The sequence below is a fragment of the Galeopterus variegatus genome, unplaced genomic scaffold (assembly GCF_000696425.1).
Source record: "Galeopterus variegatus unplaced genomic scaffold, G_variegatus-3.0.2 Scaffold242, whole genome shotgun sequence".
Lineage (NCBI taxonomy): Eukaryota > Metazoa > Chordata > Mammalia > Dermoptera > Cynocephalidae > Galeopterus > Galeopterus variegatus.
The window spans coordinates 657,060-684,569 of NW_007726353.1; the positions used below are offsets into that span (position 1 = coordinate 657,060).

At 45.2% G+C, this 27,510-nt stretch overlaps 1 protein-coding gene across 2 annotated transcripts in view; it reads right to left on the reverse strand.

Moving 5' to 3' along the window:
• The window catches only part of MKNK1 (MAP kinase interacting serine/threonine kinase 1), a 30,329-nt gene extending 15,479 nt beyond the window's left edge, over positions 1-14,850 (reverse strand). For both annotated transcript variants that reach the window (XM_008566452.1, XM_008566453.1), the window contains exons 1-4: positions 14,741-14,850; positions 6,685-6,786; positions 4,414-4,511; positions 1,337-1,416 (exon numbers count right to left, since the gene is read on the reverse strand). In XM_008566452.1, coding sequence (XP_008564674.1) covers positions 1,337-1,416; positions 4,414-4,511; positions 6,685-6,784 — 278 coding nt within the window. In that variant the 5' untranslated portion in view covers positions 6,785-6,786; positions 14,741-14,850. The remainder of the gene's footprint in view (positions 1-1,336; positions 1,417-4,413; positions 4,512-6,684; positions 6,787-14,740) is intronic.
• Positions 14,851-27,510: the final 12,660 nt, after the last annotated feature.

Sequence of the window (27,510 nt, forward strand, 5' to 3'; positions counted from 1 at the left end):
AACCCTAAAACCCACTAGGTAGAGTTATAAAAAAGTCCCGGTCACATTAAACTGAATAAAATCTGCAGCCGACTGGAAGCAATTGCGGCTAATAACACTGAATAGTAGGTGTGTGTCCTGGAGGCAGGCAGCAAATAATTACTTGCCCTCCCTCTTGCCCATAAATCATGGGGCAGTATTTACATTGCCTGGAGAAAATGGAAACATCTGTCAAATAGACTTGGGGCCTAACGTGGGCACCGCTAGACCCTAACTGCTAAGCGCTGCTTAATGAAACGGCCGCGTTCCTGGCCACTGTAGCACTTGTGGCCTTCCCCGGTGAGCACTCTCTGTCTGCCCGAGTATTTCAGTGCTCCGCCAACAAGGTCGTCTTGTAACTCAGCAGGGAAGCCACCAGCCTGGATATTGGAGGTGTTGGGGGCTTTTTTTCTTTTAAAGAATGAAATAAACCAGGTAGACTCTCTAATGCTGAACTAAGAGGCTGCAGGGCTGAAAATAAAAATCTGTCCCTCATAAAAAAAATGTTGACCACTTTGGGAGACACGAGGCTTTTACTAGTGTAAAAGCGTCCAAATAAGATGGCCAAAATGGCCTAATTTTAAAGAAGACTGTAGAGGCAGAGCCTGGAGTTAAATCAACAGCAGCCCTCATCCTCCAAGCTTAATGACAAAGCCATCAATACCAGGCCACTGGCTCCCCACTGACCCTGCCATGGCGGGAGAGAGAAGGGGAAGCGGAGTCTTAGAGGTGACCCTGATTTAAAGCCATAGTGGGAGAACCACTCATTTGGAGCCGGTGGTGAGCAGACTGAGGCTGGGCTAGAGATTACCCTGGCCCAGTTATCAAGGAAGGAGTGCTGGACAAGGTTCCAGGTCCCTTAGTATAAGCAGCTGCACATACGTAAATACCTCCAGAACAGAAAACAGCAGCCAATATCCTTAAGATTTCTCATCATCCTTACCTTGGTATTAAAGCAGGTCCCTAAAGTTTTCTACCAGGCAACACTCCGCCTAGTTTCCACAGGCACTTGAAACAAACAAAACCCAATTTTTTCTCAAACAGTCACTGATTCAGATTGCTCACTCTGCTAACTTGCCCGAATTGCTGATATTTACAATATTTCAGCCTAAAGAGAAGATAGCTTCTTTGCTGTGACTGCTGCTTCTCCTCCCTCCCTCTGTTTCTCTCTCTCTCACTGAAAAAGGGAGGAGTTACAGGTAGTTATGGAGGAAGGAGTGTGGGCTAAATTCTAGGGTCAAGAGATGGTAAGAAATCACCTCTTTTGCTGTGGCCAAGCATCCCCAGAAAGGCAGCAGTTAACCCACGATGTACTCACTTGTTTCCTTGACACTGATAGAGCGTCTCCACCTCTCGAAACACCCTACTCCGACTGTGCCCTGCTTGTTTTTCGATGATCTGTGGGGAAGAATGAAATCTGTCATGTACACCCACCTGACTTCAAAACAGCCCCTTGGCAGGAGCCCTCTGGGAGAATGCAAGGTCACATTCAGTCCAAATCCAGCTTCACACAAAAGTCTGGAGTGGGCCTTGGTGACACAGGCACAGTGGCTCTGTCAGCAGAGCAGTGGACTGGCCTGAGGGCTTTCCAGCCCAGCTGGGCCCGTTCCACTCTGGCCATGCATGACACCAAGGGAGGCTACAAGGCTGCTGCCTCAGCTGCCCAGGGGAGACTGAGGCAGCCAACAAGACAAAGAGCTGTCTCTACTTAGCTCCTACTCCTGATGGGCATCTCTTTCTGCCTTCGGGGTAAGAATTTGCAGCCTCTGCTGAAGGATCTTCCAGTACGGGAGGAAGAAGAGTAAGGGTGATGGAGGACACAGGCCCAACTCAGGTGCCACCTCTGCATGTCCCCCTGGTGGAAGTACGGACTTCCTCTTCTGAGAACTTACTCTTTGGCAGGCACTGTATTAAGTGATTTATATACATTATCTCAGTTAACCCTCATAACAATGTCAAAAGATAGGAAGGTGTAAAACATTCTATCCACAGACCAAAGCTGACTCCAAAGCCCTCACTATCCTACCCCTGCTTATACCCTGTCCAGTTTCATAGAGCACCTAGAGGCTTTGTCTCTCCTATGACACCATGGGCTGCTCCCCTTCTACACCTAGATCTGAAGAGGCTCGGCAAACGCTGACTGAAGAAACGGGTAAGCTGACAGAATGAGCCGATGGTTTACAAAGAAACTGGCTAACTCTGAAAAGCTCTCTGGACCCATCCAGAGCCCCAAACTGGCAAACAGGGCAAGTGTTCTGCAGAGCCTGGCTCTGCCACACAGCCCCATGTGCAGAGTGGGCAGCACAGAAGGTGACATCCTGCTCCTTCCTTTGAAGACTGCTGTGCAGAACACTTCAAACTTCTTCAATATGTTGCAGCGCAAACATCCGTGAGCAACAGCAATTTTCTAAACAAGTCCCCGTCTGTTAGTAAGCCACTGTAGGCCCATTTTCCAGGTAGGCAGAGAGGTGCAATGCTGGGGAAAAGAAGCTATTCAGCTCTGAGCTATTTATTCGCCAAGCATTTCAGCTCAAAGTCAGGAAGAGCTTTCTACAGACAAGCTTTCTAGCACCAGCAGAATCTTCTCTCGGGAGCTACGGGGATCTTGCTACTAGAGATGGGGGAGCAGGACATGGACAACTATTTGGGGAGCTGTAAAGAAAATCCATTCAGATAATGTTGAACTTCCACTCCATCCCTGAGACACTAGGTTTCATCAGTTGGATGCTGACAGGGAAAGCCATGATAAACCAAGTATTATGGAGCCATGCTGGGAGAAGTAGCCACCCCCAGGGAGCTTCCACAGAGTAGGAGAGACAAGAGACACCAGAAGAACTGCTGAAACCAAGAATTGCCAAGCCAGGGTCCAGTGACTGCCAAGAGATGCCAGGGGACATGGAGGGCCAGGTCTCCCTCCTGCCATCCAACCCTGAAGAAAAGATCTGTCATTCATAAATGTATTCAAACCTTTGAAAGTCAATTTGTGTTTGTGGTTTTTACCATACTTGGGCATATTTTTAAAAAGTTACTTGTAATTTATACAGATCTATTTCCAAAAAGGGATTGAGGTAGCTCTTTTATTACCATGTGGAGCAAACACTCCAGCAAAAAGGAACATGGCTTAGCAGAGATGTTCTTTATTATTGGCTGCTGGGACTGTGGAAAGTTGGTTAAAAGAAGAGAAATCGTGTCTTTCAGGAACCAGTTAGGCTGGGCTTGCCAGTAGGAGGCAGCACTTACACCTGGTAGCTTGGGTGGATGATTTAAAACAACTTGATTTGCCTCCTTGGATTTAATAATACCCTTCCTCTAGATCAGTGGTCCTCAAACTTTGGTGAGTATCAGAATCACTTGGGGAATGTGGGAGACATGAAGACCCAGGCCCTATCCTATATCAAGAAACCTGGGTCCCTATGTGCTTTGTTAGCTCTCCAGGTGATTCTGACACACACTGAAGTTTAAAACTGCCCTACATCAGTGGTCCTCAGACTTTAGTGGGTATCAGAATTACCTGGAGAGCCTGTTAAAATTCATATTTCTGGGCTCACCCCTAGTTTCTGATTCAGCAGGCCTGGGAAAATGCCAGACAATTTGTATTTCTAACAAGTTTCCAGGCAATGTTGCTGCTGCTGCTGTAAACCAGTGCTCAGACCCTTCCCTTCTTCCACATGGAGTGGGCAAACAGAGGCACAGAGGGGCGAAATGAGCTGCCCCAAGGTCATGCTGCGAACTAAAGGCAGCCATGAGGCTAGAAGACACTTCTCCTGCCCCAAAGCTGAGGGCTCAGTCACTCTAATTTTTAATATGCATTATCATGATAATGTACATCACTTGTATAGCATTTTATAATTTTTAAAGTGATTCTACCTCTACCAGTTCATTTTCATTTTCATCTTCATAACACCCACGAACCAAAAAGGGCAGGTAGCATCATTTTCATTTTAGAGATGTGGGAACTGAGGTTCAGCCACTTGCCCAAAGTCAGATAGTTTGTCAAAACGGAGATTCAGGTAGGCCTTCTAATCCCAAATCTGGTTGTTCAATCCCTGATGCTGTCTTTGTCAGAGTAATAACCAGCAGTTTCCCATGGGCTAGGCATTGTTCTAAGCACTTTACGTATATTAACTTATTTAATCCTCACGACAATTCTGTATAGGTTCTATTTTTGCACCCATTTACAGATGAGGAAACTGAAGGACAGAGAGGTTAAGTAACTTGCCCAAAGTAACAAAGTAAGTAAGCAGAGAAACTGAGATTTGAATCAAGTGAATATAGCTTTAGAGCCCCCATTCTTACTGAGCCAACATATTGCAGAATATAAAATTTATTTGGTTTAGGACAAGCTGGGAATGACTACTTGCAAAGTAAAGCCTGGCAACCAAATGAGACACTCACTTTGACAGCATACTCTTTGCCATTCTGCAGGCTCACGGCACCTTGAACTTTGGCATAGGCTCCCTCTCCAAGCAATTCAGAGGTCAGCTTGTACAAATCTAGAGGTGAAATGGATAAGAGGAATAACAAGATGAGTCACCAGATTACTAGCTAAGATGGAAGCAGAGCTCTATTGCTCAGCTTCCCCAGTCTGACAACACAGGCAGAACAGGCACACGATGACTCTGTGGCACTCAGTGAGAAGGAAGACATGTAGTTTCCTCAGCCCTCTGAGGAGTCAGTTTGTCAACAAGACCACACAGAAGGCATCCTATTCCTCATGTTAGAGACAAGGTCAATGAAAGGGTTTCAGTTCAGCACATACTTCCTGAGCATCTACTATATGCCAGACAGCATAACAGGGACAAGTGAGGAGTAAAATATAGTCCCTCCCCACTAAGAGTCACAGTCCAGTGGAGAAGACAGATACATACACAAGTGACCCCAGAACAAACCAGGAACTGGTAAGTACTATCACAGAGGGACAAGATATAATAAACAACAACAACAAAAAAAAAGCAGGGGAAGGGAAAGGTTAAATCTGCTCAGGAAATCTGGAGGGTCCTCATAGAAGGGGTATGACTTGAATGAACATCATCCATTCATTTAATCACTTGCTGAGCACCTACTATGTGCCAAGCTCTGTGCTAAGCACTGGTGATACAAAGGGAAGTAAAACACTTGCTCTATCTTATACCACGCACAATAGAATTCATTAGAGGTTTTTGTGAAGTTTCCAGAAATCACCCACAGGAAATGAGAGACGCGAATGATGCCTCCAGGTTTTTAGGGAAATGAGTCAGAGTGGTTCTAACAGAGTAATAGGCCTGGGTTGAAAGAATATTTAGGTGACCTGCCCAAGCTCACAAATAGCACAAGCTCTTTGAGTCCCTTTCAGAGGAAGCTACATCTCCATCAGGGCCCTTGATGAGCTGACCTTGTCCTCCCCCTTGGCCTCCATTCTTCAGCTTTTTCCTCTTGAGGCAGCCTAGCAATTTAACCCACAGATTAAAAGCAGAATACTTTTAAACCATGAAATCAGATTTTCTCACTCCTAGTCATGAGAAGTTCTGTAATTGCAGAAGTTATCCTTAAAAAACAGGAAATCCTCTCTTGTGTTCACTGAAAGAGCAAAGATCTGTTGATTTGGAAACTAGTCTAAAAATCTCAGGACTTTTGTCTTCCCACCCCCTTCCTGCCACCCCCAACCCCCCACACCCGTTGTTTGAGATAAAGGCAGACAAACAAACAAAACAACCCTGCACTGAGTACTTTCTCGGTTCCATCACAGTTTGATCTTGTAGCTGTTTATAAGAACAGATGGCACGCTGTTGTTTGTAAGTATTTTAAATGACCTGCTTCTCTCACAACGGACACTCAGGCCTTAGCCCTTTACGCACCTCACGATGGGTAGGTGGTTAGAGGTCCAATATTCCTGACTCATAAAGTGCCTGTTATTAGAACCACTCTACAAAAAAATCAATTTGCAATAGTGTGTCTGCAAGGCTGGAAAGAGGAAATGTGAGGGAAACCTATTTCAAGTCTCCCAATGAAAGAAACAAAATAGACAAAGGTGGACATGTTACTCCTAAGAGTCCTCTGCAGAAGTGAACAGTGATTCACTTCACCCCATCACATGTCTGGTGACGACAGGACCAGCACCGAGCCTAGCGCCTCGCACACAGAAAACCTCCCAAAATGTTTGAACATCCAACGTCATGTCCCCTGAGCACAACATGTACTCTTTAAAATGGGGTCAAATGCATACAGCACAAGAGCTGCAATCTCTAAGAGTCAAATTCTCTGCTTATAGAACACTGAAGTTCCATTTGCAGCCATGGCCCTTGGTGTTTCTCTCTTCCTCTTATTCAGTTGTTCTTCCTCTCTGCAGCCCCTCCAGGAACAACTGAGGGAAGAATCACTCAAAGGAGCTGGAACACACCAGGCAACCCCACCCCACATAGAACTCTGACAGATTGGTCTTTCTGTTCATGGATGAGGTGCTTGAGCCATTCAAAGGAGGCCGGTGCATCATCTAAGGGCTTTTCCCATACCTGCTCTCTGTCTGTCACTCCTTTGTGCACACTCGCTCACCCCTATCTTTCCTCCCTACCACACAGATAACCATGAGCTGGCTCTAAGATGCTGCATCCTGGACCTGGACCCAGGGGCTACCAGGATGCTTCCGCCATGCGTAGGGAGCCACAGGCCTAGGAGAGTGGCGTGACCAACCTTCAAACTTTCCTGGCAAGGAGTCTGTGGCCCGGGCCTTCCGCTTCTTCCTCTTCTTCTTGTCACCATCTGTGATGGGAAGGGGTTCACTGCTGCCCATCTCTGGGATATAAGAGGAGATATAAGGGAAACATCACTGTACTGATCAGGCTATATGTTCAAGCAGAAGGAAAAAAAGGGGGGAGGGGCCGGAGCTTTACACTGACGGTTTTTAAATATCTGTGAGGCCTATTGATTTATTTTGACCCAGGAGGCAAAACTCAAGGCAAAACCATTATAGGAGATCATTAACTATGGAAAGGAACTCAGACAGGCAGGCTAGATTAAAAGAGGATAGCAGAAGCCTGCTTTAAGCAAGCTCATTAACACATGGATTTAGATCTGCCACCAGTCAAACCATATTCCCCAAACAGAACAATGAATCCATACACAGAACTCCACCTGTGACATCCTCCAGCCTCAGCACCAGAAATGCAGGACCCAGGGAGTTAGGCAAGAAGGGGGATGGGACTGGGTGTCCATGCAGATGAAGTCACGGGCTCAGTAACATCCCTATGAATGTGCACAGGGATACAGAAGGCCTTCAGTAGAGACTGCCTCTGTGAAGGTAACAAAAAGGCTGGGGCTGGGGTTGAGAATGGCCTTCATGTCTAAGAGCACAGACTTGAGTGCCTGTGGGGCCCACAGCATTCTCTCCACTCCCCAGCCCCTTCACTGGAAAGAATGCAGGTAGGGCTTGTTCAGAAGTCTGCAGCTGACAGGTCCATGCCACGCTGTGAGATGAGGTCACTTATTGCAAAAACATTATTCTCTCTCCCTGGCAAGCACCTGCTCCCCATCTTAAAGGAGGATTTGTGAGGCATTGTACAGATTGGGCAGGAAAGGGTTGGGACAGAAAGAATAGGCCGGAGACTGAGACAGGGAGGAGAAAGGAGGAACAATGAGCCCGTGCCCAATCATAGAGCTGTTTCTAAGGCACTCTAGTACGGGCCTTCCCCTGCTAAAGATAAATTACTTATAGAACATGTCATGCCCTGATCCAGAGTGGAGCCTTAATACTCTTTGCCTGCAGTTAGAAATAATAAGATTTCTCTGAAGTCTCTGGGTCTAAATCCCCACCAGGGTGATTAAACCTTTACATCCTTCTAAAATAGAGGCACTCAAGAGCTGATGGGGCATATGATGTGAGAGACTTTTAGCCCAACCTTCAATAAACACAGGCTCTTGGTTGTTATATATATATTTTTTTTGTCTGAGAGATTTTTAAAATGGAAGCTGGCTCTTTGCCCACTGAGGGGAAAGGCCCACTCTCTTCTCAGATGACCTGGCAGAATACGATCAGAAAAATGGCAGGTCTGCTAGGGAGATTGATGAGCGCTGATGCACATCTATACACAGTTGTCAGGAAAGTACACAGCAGCCATTAGCAGAAAGCACACAGAAGGGCACTTTTCAACAGCACAATCCAGAAAGCAGGGCTAAGCAGCCATGTGTCTGACAGCTCAATTTAGGTGCATTCTTCCTCTCATTTTTGGAATCTGATGACAGCAAATCTTCAATTATACTTTAGAATGGAGAACAGATAAACACACAAATGAAAGGAATCCACAAAGGACCTCAAAATATTACTCTAACCAACAGCTTCAAGCACAAGATATATCTGGGGACTACAATACCTTATGAATTCAGAGTTAAACATCAGCACCGGAACACCCACTCTCACCAAGGTAAGTTAAAAGGAAAAAGCTGCCCAAATGCATTTAATGAACATCGTGAGAAATTCTACAGAAACAAAACACAGCGTCACTCATCTTTGAGAGCTTAGGGAGCAGCAGGCTGAGGAGGCACCCTGTCCCTCTTGGCCTGTCCTGTGTGCGGTCTTGTGCCAACCTTGTCCCTGTCTATTTCCTCACCAGCACTGCAAGCCAAGTGCAGAGCAGACAGATTTGGGTTCCAGCTCTTTCTCCTTCCCCTGTCCACGCTCTGATGGAGGGCCTCAGGACAAGCAAAACAGCCCAACGGCAGGCAGTGCAGAGGAGCGGCAAGAGAGCTGGTGGCATTATAATTCACAGGGGATGCTCAGACATACTTAGCTTCTGACTAGAAAACCCTGTTAGTGGCAATTTATACTTGGTTTTACCACAGCAGGGCTGAGGGAGCCTCCTGTGGAAGCAGCATACCAGCATACCTCTGAGCAGTGCCGCACACTCCATATCAGATTTTACGGCTCACACACAAAAAGATAGAGTACCTGGTCTATTTTGCATTGATTTCAATGGAAGAGTGTACGCCGGAAGGGACAAATGGTAAAGACTTTCCTTGGAAACAGAACTTGTTGAAGGAGAGTTGGTTTTGAAACTAGGAAGGAAAAATGTAGGAAGATAGTGAAGGGAAAGAAACATGCTTAACCTCCCTGTTTACCTGGGGTGGGTGTGAGGGGTGTCATAATCTCACCAAGGGGTTGATAGTTCCCCATCTGGAGGATGGCCACACATTCTACTTTAGTACAGAGAGTCTACTAGCAAGTCTGTGGGATCTTCATTCATTGTGCACACAATCGCTGGATACATGCTTCCTCAGGGTGCAAGGCCCTACAATCAAGATGCGCCTTGGCTCACCTGCTTCTTTGGGCCTAGTGATTCTTCTTGCCATCAAAACCCAGCTCAAAAGTCCCTGCCCCTTTGTAGCTCCCTGATAACTCTAGATGAGTTAAGGTTTGTGCAAACATTTTGGAAACCAGTTAGGCATTGTGCAAATAGAGGGTATTGCTGGGCAGAATCAGGAGTTGACGCTCCATCCTCTGCTCCCAAACATGCTGTGAGAGGCTCTATTAGAGCCTTATTTTACTTGATCTTGAGTGCTCCCCCATGTTCCTAAATGCCGAAACTGTTCCCTGTTCATCTCTGTCTCTCCTGTAAGTCATGGCACAGTGTCACATGCACATCAGCCATCAGAAACTGCACTGGAATGGAAATGATATGAAATGATGCATGTAAGTGTTAGTGCAGTACAGGTCACACGGACCCTTTAGGTACCAAGTGCACATGCTGAAAGAAATGTGGGTATGCCTTCTTTTCAGTTTTCAGACAGAACCCATTTGGTCTGGAAGCCCCCAGCACTTCCGCTGTCTCTAGCCTTTGCCTTGCTCTTGGGCAGGGCTCTGCAGCCCACCGTCTATGTATATTGCTGGAGGCGGAGGTGGGAGGAAGCACACTGCTGACAGAGAAGGCACACAGGCCTGGCATCAGAGGCCAAGGTAAAAGGCCTGGTTCAGATATTAACAGACAGCACCAAGACTACGTTTCTTTGCCTCCTTAAGTCTCAATTTCTTTGCCTCTTAAAGTCTCAATTTCCACATTGAAATTTAGAATTCGATTACAGTTTTAAAAATTGTTTCTAGATTTCTCTATTGAAATTCAACTTTCAGTAATGAAAAACCATTTCAGGAATACTGATGCCTTGAAGATATTAATTTTATATCATGACAATAAGTGCTATTTTTATTTTTATCTTTTTAAAAATCCTATTTTTCAAAAGGAAATCCCTTGTAAAACCAAATCAAAAAATGCACTGAGCATTTGAGCCTGAGAGCCAGTGGTTCTCCACTACTGCATGACCTTTGGCAAGTTGCGTAGCTTCTCTGAGTATCAGTTTATCTGTGTATCAGAGAAATGAGGAAAGAGTAAGGCCTGGGCTGCCTACATCACAAGGCTGTTGTGAGGATCAAATAAGAAACTAGATGCAAAAGCACCACTGAGTTATTCAGTCAATAATATTATATTTATTGGGCACCTAGTGATCATCTGGTGCTAGACAGTAAGAATACAAGAAAAGACACAATCTCTGACCTTGAGAGATTTAAATTTACTGACACCTAAAACAATTTCAGTTTAGTAGGACCAATGCTGTGACATGGAAGTACCAGGTGCTGTGGAGCAGAAGAGAGGAATCTAACCAGGCTGAGTAACTAGAAGGAGAGACAGCTAAGCTGATACCTGAAGGAGTGGGAACAGGCCAGGGTGGGACTGGAGAGAAAGACTGGCAGCCCAAGGAAGAGTGAGTACTAAGGCCTGCAGCAGAGGCAGCATGGCCGGTCAGTGCCACTGCAATTATTTAAGCTGGCTGGAGCACAGAGTACATGGGAGAGAGATGACAAATCTGATCATAAGAGGTCTCACCACCATCAATAATAATAAGTGCTTCTGTTCCTAGGCATATGTTTATCTTGACTTCTCCATGAAAATAGGGATGCACGTTTTTGTTTCTTTTTAAAACCTGTCAGTCAACAAGTACTGATTGTACCGGAAGTGTAGCAGGTGTGAAGCACACAGAACCAAGAATCAACTCCATTCCTGCACAGGGAGAGGCCCAGAGAACTCACAGAACAGGTGAGGAAGGGCTGAGGAGGCTCACCCAAAGGGACTACAATAACAACAGATATTCCTTTTATTTTCGGTGGCTGGCCAGTACGGGGATCCGAACATTTGACCTTGGTGTTATAAGGCTGCACTCTAACCAACTGACAGTCCAGCAACTGTTATTCTTGACATGCAAGTACTGATCAACAGTTCTTCCCTCAAGATGATCTCAAGGCTCACCTTCTGAGAGAACTGTGTCATTTCTCCATGAAGTCTGATGGGCCACATTGTCCCCAAAGTCACCAGATCTGTACTCCAAATTTTGACAGAGCCTGTAGAGAACTCACCAGCTCTCGCATCTGATGTGTGATACCAAACATGATCATCTGTCCCCTAAGAACATGACTTTGCTGGCTAACTCAGCTCTGCAAACTTAGCTCATGAGCCTCTCTCAACCACTCTAGGGCTCCTTTCAAGGTCTACAGTTCACTCCTCATCCCAACCTGTAAGAGCTACTTCCCTTAGCCACAGAGCTTTCTTTCTAGAGAAGAAGCAGTGGTGAGAGCAAGCTGATAATTGCCGACTCAGCTGCCTTCTCAGTCAGCAGCTAGCTCAGGGCTCCAAAACAAATGGAGAGCTGAGGAAATGAAAGGAAACTGAGGAGTGGAAGGGAAGGGGAACAGATACTCTTAAGGAAGGGGCCAAGACTAAGAAATGTGGGACACAGAGGGGGCAAGGAGGAGGGGCCTGGGGAGACTGACTCCAGAACATTTACTTCTTTGAAGTGGCAGTAGTAGTGGTTATAGTGTACGCTACTACCAGTAGTATTTATAGTACACACACACACACACACACACACTCTTACATGGTGCTTACCATATACTGGCAATGTTCCAAGCACTTTACAAATATTACACTTTACATATACTGGCTTATTTAATCTCCACCACCCTATGCAGTAAGTATAATTATTATCCACATTTTACAGATGAAGAAACTGAGGTAGAAGGAGATTAAGTGATTTGCTTATGGCCACATAGCTAGTAAGTGGAAGAGGTGGCATTCAAATCTAGAGGCCTGGCTCAGAATTCAAGCTTTTAATCATTACATTGTATTTAAATATCAGTGCTGAAAGGCAGAAGAGGATAGCTGGTAAAAGTTAGCCAGGCACCAACAAGAATGCTTTTGTTTATGAACCTTAGCACAGAGTTCCCTGCTGATGTGCTGTGAATGAGATATTGATCAGGCCTCTAGTCCCTGGTTCACTGCTTACTCAAGTGTGCTGAGCAATATCATTTTCTGCGTGTGCTATGATGTCAAAAAGGTTGGGCAGCATGACTCTAGCTTACATAAATACAAAGGTTTTATTAACACATTAATATTACCATATTAATCTAAAATATAATTTATCAGAAGTTTCTTATTCTTGCTCTGAGATAGCTTTGTATTTTGTCATATTGTGAAAGATGAGCTATAAACCAATGTCCAACTGTGTTATTTCATGGCAGTGCTGGTGTCAGGCACAAGGCTACATTCTTCTTCTGCCTGACCTATTGGTCGGTTTATGTGGTTTCTGATAGTATCGTTACTGTGCAAGGAACAAAGAAAGGAAATAAACAGAAGCTAAACAAGTTTAACACAGGATGGATGAAAGGAGCTTTGTGTAAAATGAGCTCAATCAAAGGTGGTCTGTGTGTAAGTGAGATTCCAATGGACTAAGGTGTTCTTCCCCCAGGAGTCCTGCGTGTAGTAAGCTGGGCAGCATCCTGCAGACTGCAGTCTCACTCAGCTTGAAACTGGCAGGTGCCTGCTAGGGTGCCCGCAGGGTGACCCACAGTAGGCCTCCAATATTGCTGGGAGAGTGAGATTCCCAGAGGGAAAAGATCTAGAACAGGCCCATCTTCTCCCTCTGTTCTGATTCTGGGATCACAAGTAGACTTCAGAGCTGTCACTGCATCTCCTGGTGGAAGGAATGACAAGAGGGAGACATGGAAGGGGGAAAAGGAAGTGTGTGCTGAAGAAACAGCAAGCAGGAATAAGGGACTGATGAGTGTGAGTAGAGTGTATAAAGCTGAGGTCAGGTCTCCAAAGCTTATTAATATGACCCCCAAGGCCCTGCAATACCTGGTCCTGGTCTACTTTCCAGCCTCAAAACCCAACAGTCAGTCATTCTTTCACGTAAAAATGAAAACACTGGCTAGTTCGGCTTGCAATTCAAACAATCCCACAAGCGCTTTCCCTTAGGACAAGCATGGCACTTTGGCATGCAGCAGAGTGCTTCATGAACACTTCCATTTTGTCACACAGAATAGTAAAAAGATGTGTACTCAAGGGTTGAGATTCAATAAAATTAATAATTTTTGTGGTTTCATCAAGGACATTCTCAAGTGACATGGCATTTTTTAAAAACTAAGTGCATAACAGTGAAGAATACAATGGCTACTCGCACAGTTTGGTGCCACCGCCTTGACTCACGCTGGCGTGATATAGAGCAGCAAAGGACTATGAAAACTCACCAATCACTGCCATAAAAAAGAACAAAATTCTGTCATTTGCAGCAATACAGGTGAATATAGAGTTTTTTTTTTTTGTCCTTTTTTGTGACCGTGCTCAGCCAGTGAGCACACCGGCCATCCCTATATAGGATCTGAACCCGCGGCGGTAGCGCCACTACGCTCCCAGCGCCGCACTCTCCCGAGTGAGCCACGGGGTCGGCCCAATAGAGATTATGTTAAGTGAAATAAGCCAGGCACAGAAAGAGAAATACCGTATGTCCTTAGTCATAAATGGGAGCTAAAAAAAAAAAAAAAACCTATAAAAAAATAAGAAAGAGAGAGAGAGAGAGAGAGAGAGAGAAGGAAGGAAGGAAGGAAGGAAGGAAGGAAGGAAGGAAGGAAGGAAGAATTCCAATAATATGCTGAACTTTCAAAAGGAGAGAACAGAACTGAGGTTACCAGAGGTGGGGTGGGGGAGATGGTTGATGAGAAGTTGGTAAAGGCCACAAAATATGATTATATGTGTAATGTTGAATATACTAATTATCCTGATTTGGGCATCAAAACAAAACAAAACAAAACAGAAACAATAGATAACTAAACAGAAGGAGAAATACAAATTATGAATAAAAATGGAAAAAAGAGTTCAACTTCAAAAAAAAAACCTCACAACTCAGGCTAATACCATTCTCACCCAGCCCCCACCTGACCCAAATCTACAAATGAGGCATTATTTGTTAGAGTGTGGCACAGATCATTTCAAAATGTCATCATATATGTCAATATAATCTTAAAAAAATCTGAAAAAATACATTGAAAATTATTAACAGTGGTTACTTGGGGAGAATGAAATTAAGTGGGTGCAAGAATTTCACTTTTTATACTTCTGTTGTATTTGATTTTGTTTTGTTACAATGTGGTTATTTTATTTTTGTAATTGAAAGTAAACAGGTATGTTTTACTTACTGCATGGTTTTCCGTATGACCCTCTGCCGTTTTTTATTCTGGTAGAAATGTGGTCCCCTTTAACTATCTATCTATCTTAGGCGTGCCAGGCACAAGCTAATTCTAGCTGTCCAACTAAATACTGAAAACCACGATCTGCTTAGACAACCTCTGAGCCCTGTTTTCTTCTGGAAATATCAGATAATTTCAATTCGTAGTAGTCTAAGAGGATAAGTAAAATGTATACCCAAATCTTACCTATAGGTTTTCCTAATTTTTGAGAAGTGATCCTCTTTAATGCTGAAATTCCAAATGAAATAATGCTCCTGTCAGGAGTTTGGGGTCTCTGGCTACAGGAAGTGTTTCAATGGCCTCCGTACGTAGCTGATGTTCTTCAGTTCTCCATCATCATATCTGACACAAAAATCTTCAAAAAGCAGAAGTAGAAAGGATATGGAAATGCTGACTTCTTTAAGAGGACAAGAGAAGATAGAGATCAACCCCAATGTGCCCCAACCCTATGAGCTTTACCAGTTAAGTAGATATACATGAGGCAATCACAGATTTCCCCAGTCTTCCAAATCAGGCATTTCTAAGTATTTGAAGATGCTGATGTTAAGCATTTGAAGATTTAACAAGGGTTTGAGTAAAATTTTTCAGATTCTGTTTCCATTGTGGGATTCCGGGCCCCCAAAGACATAACTAGGCGTGGATGACAGAGATGGGCACTTCTGTTTGCTCTGAGCAGTCTCCTGCAGAAGGTAAAAGCTGACACTTCTCTGCTGCCTACTGTTTTAGAGATGAATGAGCTCTGGCTCCGACTCCTAGCGGCCAGGCCCAAGTCTCACAGAGCCAGAAGGATAAAGTAGATGCTGAGAGCAGCAGGGGGCATGAACGGGAACAAGGTTTTGTGCCAAATACATAATTATTGCTAGTTTTCAATCGGATGACTTAATTTTTTGTAGGTCCACTGCTATTTTTAATCCTGTGGCTCTAGCTATCACGTCAAAATTGCTTTGTCAACTTCTCTACAAAATGAATATGCATTTCCTCTTTTCCAAGTAGAAAACCTCTGAAAATGCAGTTTAAATCTGGGCATTGGTGTCTAGATTTCTAAAAAGACTTTCTAACTAGAAGGTTGATGTGTTTCACCAGTACCTCAAACCACATGTCCCAAACTGGACTTGTCCCCACCCCCTACCAACTGCCTCCTTCCTCCTGATTTCTCTTTTTCCCCATCAAATTACGTCATTCTGCCAGTCAGCCAGCCACAGAACCTTTAAGTCATTTCTAATGCGTCTTTCTCGTCTGTCCTCATAAGCTCCAAATGCTATCAGGCTTTCCCTTAGCCAGGTACATAGCTCTTTGAAAAATAACTTCTATTCATCCTTCAAGACCCATCAGCAAATTACTCAAAGTAGTCCTGCAAATTACAGAAGCAGCCCTGACTCCTGTTACTTCCTCCAGCACTGACTGGAACCCACAGCATACCATTACAACACTGGAGCAGGCTGTACACATGCACATGCGGCACTCCCACTAGGCCATAAGCTCCTAAAGGAAGGGATGCACCTTTTCCATCTGTGTATTACCAGCATCTAACATAGAATCTGGCACAAAAAAGGGCTCCAGTGAATCTGAATGAATTACGTCATCCACAAAATATCTCTTTATTGTCCAACAGAGACATTAGCACATTGGATAGTCCTTCCTACTATGCTTTTCATTCCTAAACAAATCTCTAAGGCCAAGTGATCTCGAGGGCCCAAGGAAACTTGGGTAACACTCCCTCTCCTTACTGTCACCACGGCACTTCCAGGGACAACCTTGAACACCCTTGAACTTTAACCCTTTGCCTTTAATCTTACTGTAGACCCCATTTGGTTCCTTCTATAGTAGGGGCTGGCAAATTTTTTCTGTACAGGGCTAGACAATAAGTATTTTACACTTTCAATGTCACATGATCCTTGTTGCAACTACTCAATTTTGCCTTTGTAAAGTAAAAACAGCCACAGACAAGATGTAAATAAAGGATGGTAGCTGTATGCCAATCAAACTTTATGAATACAGAAACGTGAATTTTCATATGTCACAAAATATTAATCTTCTCCTGATTTTCCCCCCACCACTGAAAAATGTAAAAAGCACTCAGCTTGCAGTCCGTACATAAACAGGTGTTGAACCAGTTTGCCAACCTCTGGTCTATAATAATTAAAAAAAAAAAAAAATCTCAGAATTCCTTTATGGACGTTATGTTATTCTGCTAGCCGGAGCCACCCTAGGGCTAGGGAAGTAGAAAGCATATGGGCTTTTGAATATTAGGTCCTAGATTCAGATTCTGGCCCTACCATTTACTAGCGAGGTAGCCTTGGACACAATACTTAATCTCTGTGCTTCATTGTCTACAAAATGGGGGTGGTAATACCTACATCATAGGGTTGTTTTGAGAATTAATAAGCTAATGTGTAACGAGCTCATGGCACCAATGCCTGGCATACAGTAGGCACTCTATAACTAGTAACTATTACTCTACCTTGTGATATGCTTACCCAGATCAACTGTGGCTCTGGAAAGCAACCCAGACACTCTGTAAACCACAACTGGGTAGCAGGAGGGAATAATCTGACAGCAAAGTACAAAGGCAGAGAGAATTTGCAAGTTTTCAAATACATGACACAGGATTCTAAGTGTCTGGTGAGCCCTGATTCCTTCGAGCCCCGTTCCCAATTCCTTTGGGCCTCTTTCCTCCTCAGCAAGAACTTCTGACTCTCACAGTGCCTAAGCCTTGCTAGCATTCCTTACCACATACCCAGCTGAGCCCTGGAACCCTCTCCTCATTCCTGCACCTCCTCCTGGTATAGGGCTGGGGTGGGGAACGGTGACTGTGGCCAGACCAAACCTACACAGACTGCCCTGCAGCTGGGTCTTAAATAGGCTGGGCCTGGCTAGGCGCCCAATTCTCTCTCAATTCTTCATGAATTCCCTGCTGTATTGGGAAACAAATTTCTGTGGAGCTTAAGAACTAGACTTTCTATAGAAGTTTTAGAGCAAAACACAACAAACAAAAAACCATCTCCAAGTATACAAACAAGGGATTTATCACATTACTTTCAAGATAAAAAACATCAATGGGGCACAAATAAGACTTAGGCTTATGGTATCTTTGTCCTTGGTCCAAAAAGCCAGGTCTGAGCCTGTTACTTCCGTGCTCTGAAACTCTAACAGGTGTCCACTGCCTCTGGAATTACCAAGTTTTTGTGCTGTCACTCAGGGCCTCCTTAATCTTGCCCCAGACCACTGCTCATTCGTTATTTCTTACCACTCCCCTACAGAAGTCTTAACCTGCAGTCCAGTCAAAAGGGATGGTCTATTTCTACCTGACTGCTCTAAACAATTTCCAGCTTTCCATACTTGCACATAATTCAATCGCAGTACCTGTAACATTTTATTATACATCTCCCCCTAGACTGTGAGCTAGGGATAGGGTAGAGACTATGTCTGATTCATCTCTGGGTCCCTTACACCTAGCACAGGCCCTGGGGTAGGACAACCACTCAATAAATGCTAGTGAATGAATGGAAACATGTGAAGTTATTTTTCCCTTAAGTTGTTTTAGTTGGACTCTTATTAGCAGACTGAGCACAGTCTGGGTCACTGCCAGGAAGTAGAGAAACCGGAGAGAAAGAAAAGAAGCATGACCAATGTGATCCAAGCAACGGAAAATAGGTTTTAAGAGGGAGGTAAAAGAAACCAAGGCTGTTTAGCCTGGAGAAGAGAAGATGAGGCCTAACTGGCTGAGGATTCTGGCTTTAAGTACACAAAAGGTTTTCATGAGAAAATCTTGATCTCATCCTCCCTTTATAATCAGAAGGAACTTTTCCATATTCATAGAAAATGGAACTAGAAGAAATGGCTTAAGTTAAGGCCAGAGGGGTTTAAGCTGGGGAGAAAAAAGAACCAAATTAAGCACCATTTTCCAGAGATATACTGTTATACTTTTTGGCAAGTGAATTGGAAGGGTCTTGCTTAGCACTTCTGTTAAAGGCTGTGCAAAAGGCAATAAACACACTGCTCTGTTCCTGTTGACTGTGGCATGAGGCGGGTGAAAACACGAGTCAGGTAAGATTTTCTAACAAGCCAATGACTTTTTATTGACCCTTTTCCTACAGGCACTTTCTGTCATGTCATGCTTTGCAACCCTGTGATGCAAAAGTCTAATACTTCAAAGTTTCCTGATAAGGCAATGGAAAGAGAGACGGCAACAATGCCAGAGTAAGACAGTAGGGAAAATGGCCCCAATAAATATAATTTCTATAAAAACGGTACCTAACTGGGCATTAATATAATTGTTAACATTATTACTATTAGAGCTAACATTCATTAAGCACTTACTATGTGCCAGGAATTGTGCTGTTTAACATAATTTACCTCAATTCTCATAACAGTCTCATGAGGTAGGTAATATCTGTATTCCCTCTTTACAGATGAAGAAACGGAGACTCAGGAAGGTTAAAAAACTCGCCCAAGTCACACAGCTAGCAAGTGACAGAGCCAGGACTCAAACCAGGTAGTCTGACTCTCGTGGCTATACACCTAACTACTGCCTCCCTATAAGGACGAGAGGCTGGAAGTTAACCCTAGTCTCTCTGAACCCAGGTTTATTATCTCAGCCACTCCCTCCTACTGCCCCCAGCCAGGATGAGCAAAGCAATGCATGACATTAGCAAGAGATGAGGCCTCAGAAGTGAACCCAAATACCCTCCACGTTATGGGGAAAGAAGCTGAGATTGAGGACTCACAGATGCTAATGAGCAAACCAGGACTCGAATGCCAGCCTTTTGACTCCAAGTATAGCGTTCTTTCCTCTATTGCAGATTCTTGCTGAATTTGAGGGTGGGAAAATGAAGGAACAGGATGTGCCAAAAGGGTGCCTCCATAGACAGGCACTTTTGTAATGCACCAATCTTGCATTAGAACCAGTGCCTGGATGGCTGGTTAGCTCATCTGGTTAAAGCACCATGTTGAAACACAAAGGTCAAGGGTTTGGATCCCCATACCTCGGTGTTATAACTGCAAAAAAAAAAAAAAAAAAAAAATCTGTGCCTGAAAAAGGGTGGGAAAATGAAGGAACAGGATGTGCCAAAAGGGTGCCTCCATAGACAGGCACTTTTGTAATGCACCAATCTTGCATTAGAACCAGTGCCTGGATGGCTGGTTAGCTCATCTGGTTAAAGCACCATGTTGAAACACAAAGGTCAAGGGTTTGGATCCCCATACCTCGGTGTTATAACTGCAAAAAAAAAAAAAAAAAAGAATCTGTGCCTGAAATACAAGGGTGCCCATAGCCTTTGTAAACAGATTCTAAGATTCCACTAGCTAAGGGTGGCAATGCACTGATTTATGGTACTGCAGGAGCTGCTAACATGCTCATAAATTAAACCAATCAAGCAGACCCAGACCAGGCAGCTTCCATACTAGGTCAGTGGTTCAAAGTTTAAACCTCCTCACTGATGTCCCCATTCTGGGAACTTCTTTGCTCCAGCCTAGCCTACATTCTGCAGCCAGAATAAACAGAACCTAGTTACGGCATTCGGAGCCTTGCAGCATAATGGAAAGAACACGCACCTTTGAATCCACACTGCTAGGTTTGGACCAAGCTGTGCCTCTTACTAGCTACCTGACCTTGGAGAAGTCACTTTAATCTTTCTGAGGTCTGTTTTCTTCATTTTTCAAGTTGGGGATAAATACCCCTATATTACAGGATTGTGAGGATTAAATAAATTATAGTGTGTAAAGCATCTACCATTCTGCAAGCCACAAAGCAAAGCAGAGACTCAATAAATGTTGGTGTTCTTCTCTCTACTCTCCTCTCTACATTTTGGCCACCATCCACCACTTCAGCTTATTTCCCCTCTTCACCACCCCCGCCCCTCCCCCAGCACGCACACACACACACACACACACACACACACACACACACACGTACACACGTACATTTTTGCCTCTAGGCCATTGCTCAAGCTGCTCCTTTTCCCAGAAATGAACTCCCTCCAAGGCCCAGCATAAATTCTCCACCTTCAGGAATCCTCTGGTCATGTTAGGATTGATTTCTCCCTCTCCCAAACTCCCACTTTGTTTACATTCTTTACTACATTTACCATAGACAGTCTGATTTCAGTTATTTATGTACTTATCTATCTTCCCAACTACACTGGAGGGAGAAGGCTCGAAGAAGACAATTACTTATAGCAGGGCAGGATATATATTGTTTTCCTCTGTGTATATTTCTTAATACCAGGGTCTTATACTTAGCAAGAGCTCAATATGTGCTTATTGAATTGAATCTTTCCACCCTAGACTGGGAATCTTTACAGAATGATTCTGGGCTGAGTTTATTCTAAAACTATGCATTTACTGCCTTATTTGATTAACAGGCAATTTTTGAAGTATATTAATATTCCTAAACTAAGATCCACTAAAACTCATGTAGCTTTGCTTCATTCCTTAGTCCATTCTTCCAGCACACTCTGGACTCCTATCAGGACTTCTCCAGCACTCACGGAGACATCACTGGGAGGATATTTCTCTCACTCATGGGGGTATGGTGATCTGGGAGCAGGCTCTTTGGAGAACTGTCCAACCCCACTGGTTAGGAGGTGACTGCCATTAAAGCCATACTAAAAACCAGAGCTGTGGAATCAAACTAGATCTGAATGATTTCTATCTTTCTCAGTTTCCAAGTCTATACTATAGAGTTAAAAGCACTTAAAACAGTTTCTGGCACAGAGTAAGTGTGAAATAAACGGTAGATGTTCTGTTAACAAAGTAGTAGACTGGAAAAACAGAGTCATGATGTTTCACTTCTAGAACTATCTGCACCTCTGACTGATTCCTTCTGTAATCTTGATCAAATCCTTTTTCCTCTCCAGGCTTTTCCCCATCTGCAAAATGAAAGCAGTAGAACCAGATGGTTCCCAAGCTCCTTCTACCTTCAACCATGTACATTTTTCTAAGATCAACAAAGAACGTTCTGTTCCATATGCCTAAGCTGTTGGCAAAGAAAAACGTGAATTTGTAGCTGTTGATCCCCAGATGGGAGGGACCACTGTTTGCCAAGGCCAACGGCAGAGCAACTGATCAGAAAACCACCTGTGAGCTTTCCCCTGTGTGAATCAGATCATATGCAGTGGAGGTCCCTAAACAGAGAACTACCTCCCTTCCAACAAATTCAAAGCAAAGGCAAAATAAGAGCCTGAAAACAATAGAAGTAATGAAGAATCCTGGCTTGTGCAAAGTGCCTGCACTTTGCTTTTAATGCCTGTAATTAGGGCGTCATCAATCAAAACTAGGGCTCTCCGTAGGCACAAAGAGGCAGAAAAACAGAAAGTACCATTCTGAACCTGACAGTTCATAAAACAGTAAATAAAAAAGTCACTGACTCAACCACAAACACTGCAGAGGCCTACTATGTGCCAGTCCTGTGCCAGGCAGAGGAGGATTGAAAAATGGTCGCTTGCCAACAATGTACTCAGAGTACATATGGGGTGACATACCCTGAGGCAGACTGTGATAAGAGCTACATTGGAAGTTCAGACAATGTTCCAGAGGATAGGAAAGGGAGCAACTAATCAAGCAGGAGGATCAGAGAAGCTTCACCAAGAAGCTCACATGAGACATGGGTCTTGAAAGATGATGAGGAGGAGGGAACTCCGGGAAGAGAGAATACAAGCACTTCCTAAGCATGTGCTGGAACCTAACAGCTCCTGTTCACAGAGCTTCTCTCTCCCATGGTTTGGTTTCATGCAATCTGAGTTGCCAGGTCCTCCAACTGTCAAACTCTGCTAAAGTACTAGATTAACAGGACTCCCCGAAAGTCAAGAGCCCAACCAACTCTCTGGATGATAAAAAGAGAAGAGCTGAGGTGGAAGATGTTGGGGGTAGGGGACACCAAAGTTTCTAGCTGGCTCACTTCCACATAAAAACCCAACCCTAGGTCTCTTCTTCACATCTCTTCCAGCCCAGCCCTCTTTAGAGGGGCTGAAGCTAGGGACAGTGGCTGAAAGCCCCTGGCTGATGGCTGGGGATCCAGTGAAACACCGTGCACCAACTGCCCAGAATGGCACCTGGCACATGGGCAGTGACCAATAAGCATTAGCTCCCTTCCCATCCTGTAAGGTCAGTTCTATCTGCAAATCCCACCGAGGCGTCAAGGCCCAGGTCACAGTCACATCAATTCTTCCCTTAGGGCCTCTCTAAAATACCCCAGTCTAAAATGACCTGCCTCCTATGAAATTACAACACACATTACATGGCAATGCCATACGAGGTGACTTACATAATATCCTATTCAACTTTCACAACTACCCTATTATGTCCATTTTACAGAGGAGAAACTGAAACTCTTAGCGGGGAAATGACTTGCCTGAGAACACATAGCAAGGAGGTGGCAGAGATGAAATCTGAATCCAGGAATGCCTGACCCCACAGTCAAGCACTTCCAACAGCACTTCATTCCTGCCACCTGTGCAAGTCTCTGATCTTCCAATGACCGTTTGACAGGTAGCTGGGAGCTCTAAGGAGAGAGAGAGCACCTGACCCTATTACCTCTCCCACTGGCCAGCCATCTGCACTTCAGGAGCTTTTAAATATTGCAAAATAAATGAGTTACCTTTACAATAATGTAGTACACAGATTTTATAAATGCCTCTGAACCAGCCATAGCCTCGGCCCTGATCCCTGGGAGGAACTGACTGAGTCTCAAACCGGCCACAGACTGAACTGTCACAACCCAAGCCCGACTGGTCACAGATGGAATCCTGAGGCCAGCCCTAAAAAAGCGTCACCTTCGGCTGTCCTTCCGCAGCATGAGCAGGTCGTGACCTCGGGTCACTCTCAAGGCCCTGACTGACCCCTCCCCAGCACACAAACTCACTCACAGACCCCTACCCCATTCTGCTGGGAGGGATACCTCGCTGCCTCGCTTTTATCTTCACTGACTCTCCGCGGAGCGGTCGTGCGCACCCCACCGGCAGATCGGTCCGCTGAGAACGCGGAAAAGGCGGTGCTAGACCCGGGAGGAGGGCCCGACCCGCGAGGGGCGTGAGGGGGCGGGGCTGCGCCCGCGCCCTGATGACTATCCGAGGAGGGGGCGTGAGCTGAGCAAACCGCGCAGGCGTAGTAGGAGAGGGGCGGGGAGGCTACTGGCTGCGGGGGAGGGCTTAGCTCAAACCAACGCTTTCTTTTGGCAGGGGAGGGTCGGAAAGTCAGGGACGCACCGGGCGGGAGGAGGCCAGGTACGGCAGGTGTAATTAATATTTACTGGGCGCTTTTGCGTGCCAGGAAGGAATTTTTAAGTGCGTTAAATGGGGAAATGCGGCTAGTCTTTTATAAAACGGGGGCTAATTTTGTAAAATTTCTTTAAAGGTCTGGGTACCTAGAATTTCACCATTAATATTTACTTGAGTAAAACATTACCCCAGCAGTTAAAATTTTTTTTTTTTCTTGGAGAAAAACAACTGTAAATAGATCAAGACCTCAACCAGCCTCCTCCTTCCCCACTTTGGTAGGCTGCAGGTGCCATGAGAGGGGATGAGAGTGCTGACTTGGACTTAGTTCAGGTTCTGACTCTGTTTCCTACTTTGTGAGACTGAAGTAAACACCCCTTCCCTGCCTGTCTCAGGATTGTTGTCAGCCTGTTCCTTTTCCCCTTCTGGGTTGAGTCTTCACATCTGTGGATGGAAGGAGATTGGGAACATCAGAGAACATCCAGGACTTCACTAGATTTCCCAACGTGGGTGAAGGCTGTTCTTCTCCCAAGCTTCTGTATTCAAGCCCTTCTAGAACCCCTCAGTCCAATCTGAAGGACCTGATATATGCTGACCTCTTCAACACATCACCTTCCAGGCCCACCCAAGCTTCAAGTCCTCAGAGGCCTTGCTGGTCTGTTTACCTCTCTGTTCCCTGTCTCAATAGCCAGCTGGTCCTGAGTCACTCAGGCCTCTGTTCCAATCCAGGTTCTCAAAGTTGCTATGTCCCCCCACATGGCAACCAAGTTCAGTTAACATCGGATGAGGGTTCTGGGGGGCTCAGAGGGAGGGCTCTCCCAAAGCAGGTGGAGGTCCAGCCACGCTTGTGGCTCATTTCACAACACATTCCATAACTCCCTGGGAGATAGTGGAGAGAGTGGCAGCAGGAAACATCAAAGAGGCTGCACTGTTCATGGGTGACAAGGGTGGTGGAGCAACCTTTACTCAACAGGGGGATGCTATGCCCAGGGTGGAGAGGATGGATTACTCCTTCGTCCTGTGCTCCAAATATTGTTATGGTCTTGAGCCAACAGGAAAACAAAGCCTAGCCTGGCTTCCTAACCAAGCTGCCACTCTACCTCCAATTCATTGCCTCTCCCAGGACCCTCCCCTGCTAGGTTTTGCCCTATTGGGGTGGGGGCTCTTTTCTCTGCATCACTGAGACCCCAGCTCTTTTTCTTCTTTCTTCCTTTTTTTTTTTTTTTAAAGATGACCTTAACCCTTGACTTGGTGTTGTCAGCACCACACTCTCCGAAGTGGACTAACCGGCCATCCCTATATAGGGATTCAAACCTGTAGCCTTGGTGTTATCAGCACCACACTCTCCCAAATGAGCCATGGGCCAGCCCTCTTCCTTTCTTTTTTTTACCTCTGCTTATTCTTCTCTAAGCATTCCTCTCTGAATATCTCAAAGCAACTTTTTGCTGGCTTCCTGATGTATTTACAGACATTCCCATGTAAGGTGCAAGACTTGGGCCACACAGATCTAGCTAAACCTACCCTCACTGCCATAGTGTATTTCAAAATGACCATGCACCTAAAACATGGACTTTCTAACAGTCTGAGCTGTCCAATGATTGAGGAGGTAGTGAGTGATCTGTCATAGGTGTGCAAACAGCACCCTTTAGAATGCTGGACTTGGGCCTCTTCTGGTGAGTCAGAAGAAGGGGCAGCAGAGTGGAGGGCCTTCCAGATCCTATAGCAATGAAAGGAGGGAGGAATACTGGAGCTGAGAGGGAAGCCAGCCAGCTGGCCAAAAATGAACTTGATTCAACAAGCTATTATATGTTAGGCTCTTAGAACTGTACCTGAGACACAGTAAGCATTAGCTATTACTGTTACTACAGTAGTCCCTCCTTATGCACCGAGGATAAGTTCCAGGACCCCCAGTGGATGCCTAAACTGTGGATAGTACTGAAGCCCATATATACTATGTTTTTTCCTTACATACATACGTATGATAAAATTAAGTTTAGAAATTAGAGACAGTATGAGATTAACAACAAAAATAATAAAATAGAATGGTATAACAATATGGTGTAATAAAAGTTATGTGAATGTGGTCTCTCTCAATATATTTTGTTGTACTGAACTCACCTATTTTCAGACTGCAGTTAACCATGGGTTAAACCACAGAAAGTGAAACGGTTGATAAGGGGGACTACTGTACTGTGAATGACTGTAATGAAGGACCTTAGAGATCAATCAGCCCTTCACTCTGACTCCTGATCATGAAATAGATGGGGAAGTTGAGGTCTAGACCGGGAAGGGACTTGCCATGGAATCTTGGTGGCTGGGTTGGGACTGGAACTCAGGCCTCCCTGTAGAGCCCCTGCACAAAGCCAGGCTGGCTCCTTGCAGGAAGAGGCTCTAGGTGGGCCTTAGTTGACTCTTAAGAACCAAGCTAGTTTTTAACTCCTGTCTGGGCAGCTTGTGGGTTAGGAGCAGTGGAATGACAGCAAGACAGGAGCCAATAGACTCAGGTGTCTCCTGGGAAGTAAGCTCAGGAAACAGTTGTGTCTTGAAGAGGGCCTTTCAAATCCTTTTTCCATGGGAATTAGCCCCATGTCCTTCCACCCCCACTTTGAGCTCCAGCCAGCAACAAACATCTTCCTCTTGAGAATAGCTTCTTCTTCTATAATTAGGGTTGGGACTATATTTTTACGCTGTCCTTTTACCCATTAGCTCCCAAAACCACCCAGATTATGGGGATGGGGTGAGAATAGCCAGTGCTAAGTGACCTGAACTGAAACAAGGAGAGATTCCCCATCAGCTTGAGTTCCCAGAAGGCAAGGACCAGCTCTCCCCACCCCAAGGGTCCTAGCTTAGTCTGGTCTAGAATTCCCAGAGCCCTGGGAGAAACTTGGTGTCCCCACCCTGCAGAGATGGGCCAGACATGACCACACCAGCTAGCCTTCCACGTGGTCCAGGATCTCAGGACAAAAGATCTTCTCAGCCCCATTCTGGCTCAGCTCCTTCCACAGTTTGCCAGGAGCCATGTGGCACCCAGACCACAGCTTCCCACCAGTGGCTGCTTTAGTTTGCCTCCTTTATTTTACCAAAAATAACAATAAAATCTTCCCTCTGTTTCACAAAAATAAATTTTCCCACTTCCCCTCTCCACAATCAGTCCTTGCCAAAGCCTAGAATCCATCTTGTAAGCCACAGTCCACCCTAGGGGAAGCTCTAACTCCCCTTACTCCAGACCCTCTGGCAAAGCTGCCAGGCAAGCATTTTTTCTCTTGGGAACTTCTCTGGAGGCAGCAGAGGCAGCAGTCTCAGGCCCAGCTGGCGGGCCCCAAGATCACCATCTGTTTCTCCAGAGGGCAGGCAGCTTCTAGGCCATTGAGAGGGGCATGATTTTGGAGGCTTGGCTCAGCAGACAACCCTGGCCAATCCCAGGGGCAGTGAGACACTCTGGCATCAGGCTAGAAATCCTTGCTGAAAGCAGGAACAGTTGTGTCCTGGGGAGGGTCTCTCAAACCCTTTTTCCATGTGCATTTCTGTGTAGCAGTCAATGGGCCCTGTGGTGGGAGTCAGAATCCCTGGTTTCTACTCCAGCTCCACAAAAACCTCACTGTGAGGCCTTGGACAGGTTCTCCCTCCTCTTCTTTTGGCTTCAGTTTCCTCCTATGTACATTAAGAGAGTGAGACTGGATGATTCTTAGGTCCCTTTTGGCTCTTCATCCTGGCCTCCCAGAGAGGAGGCTCTGGGAGGGCAGA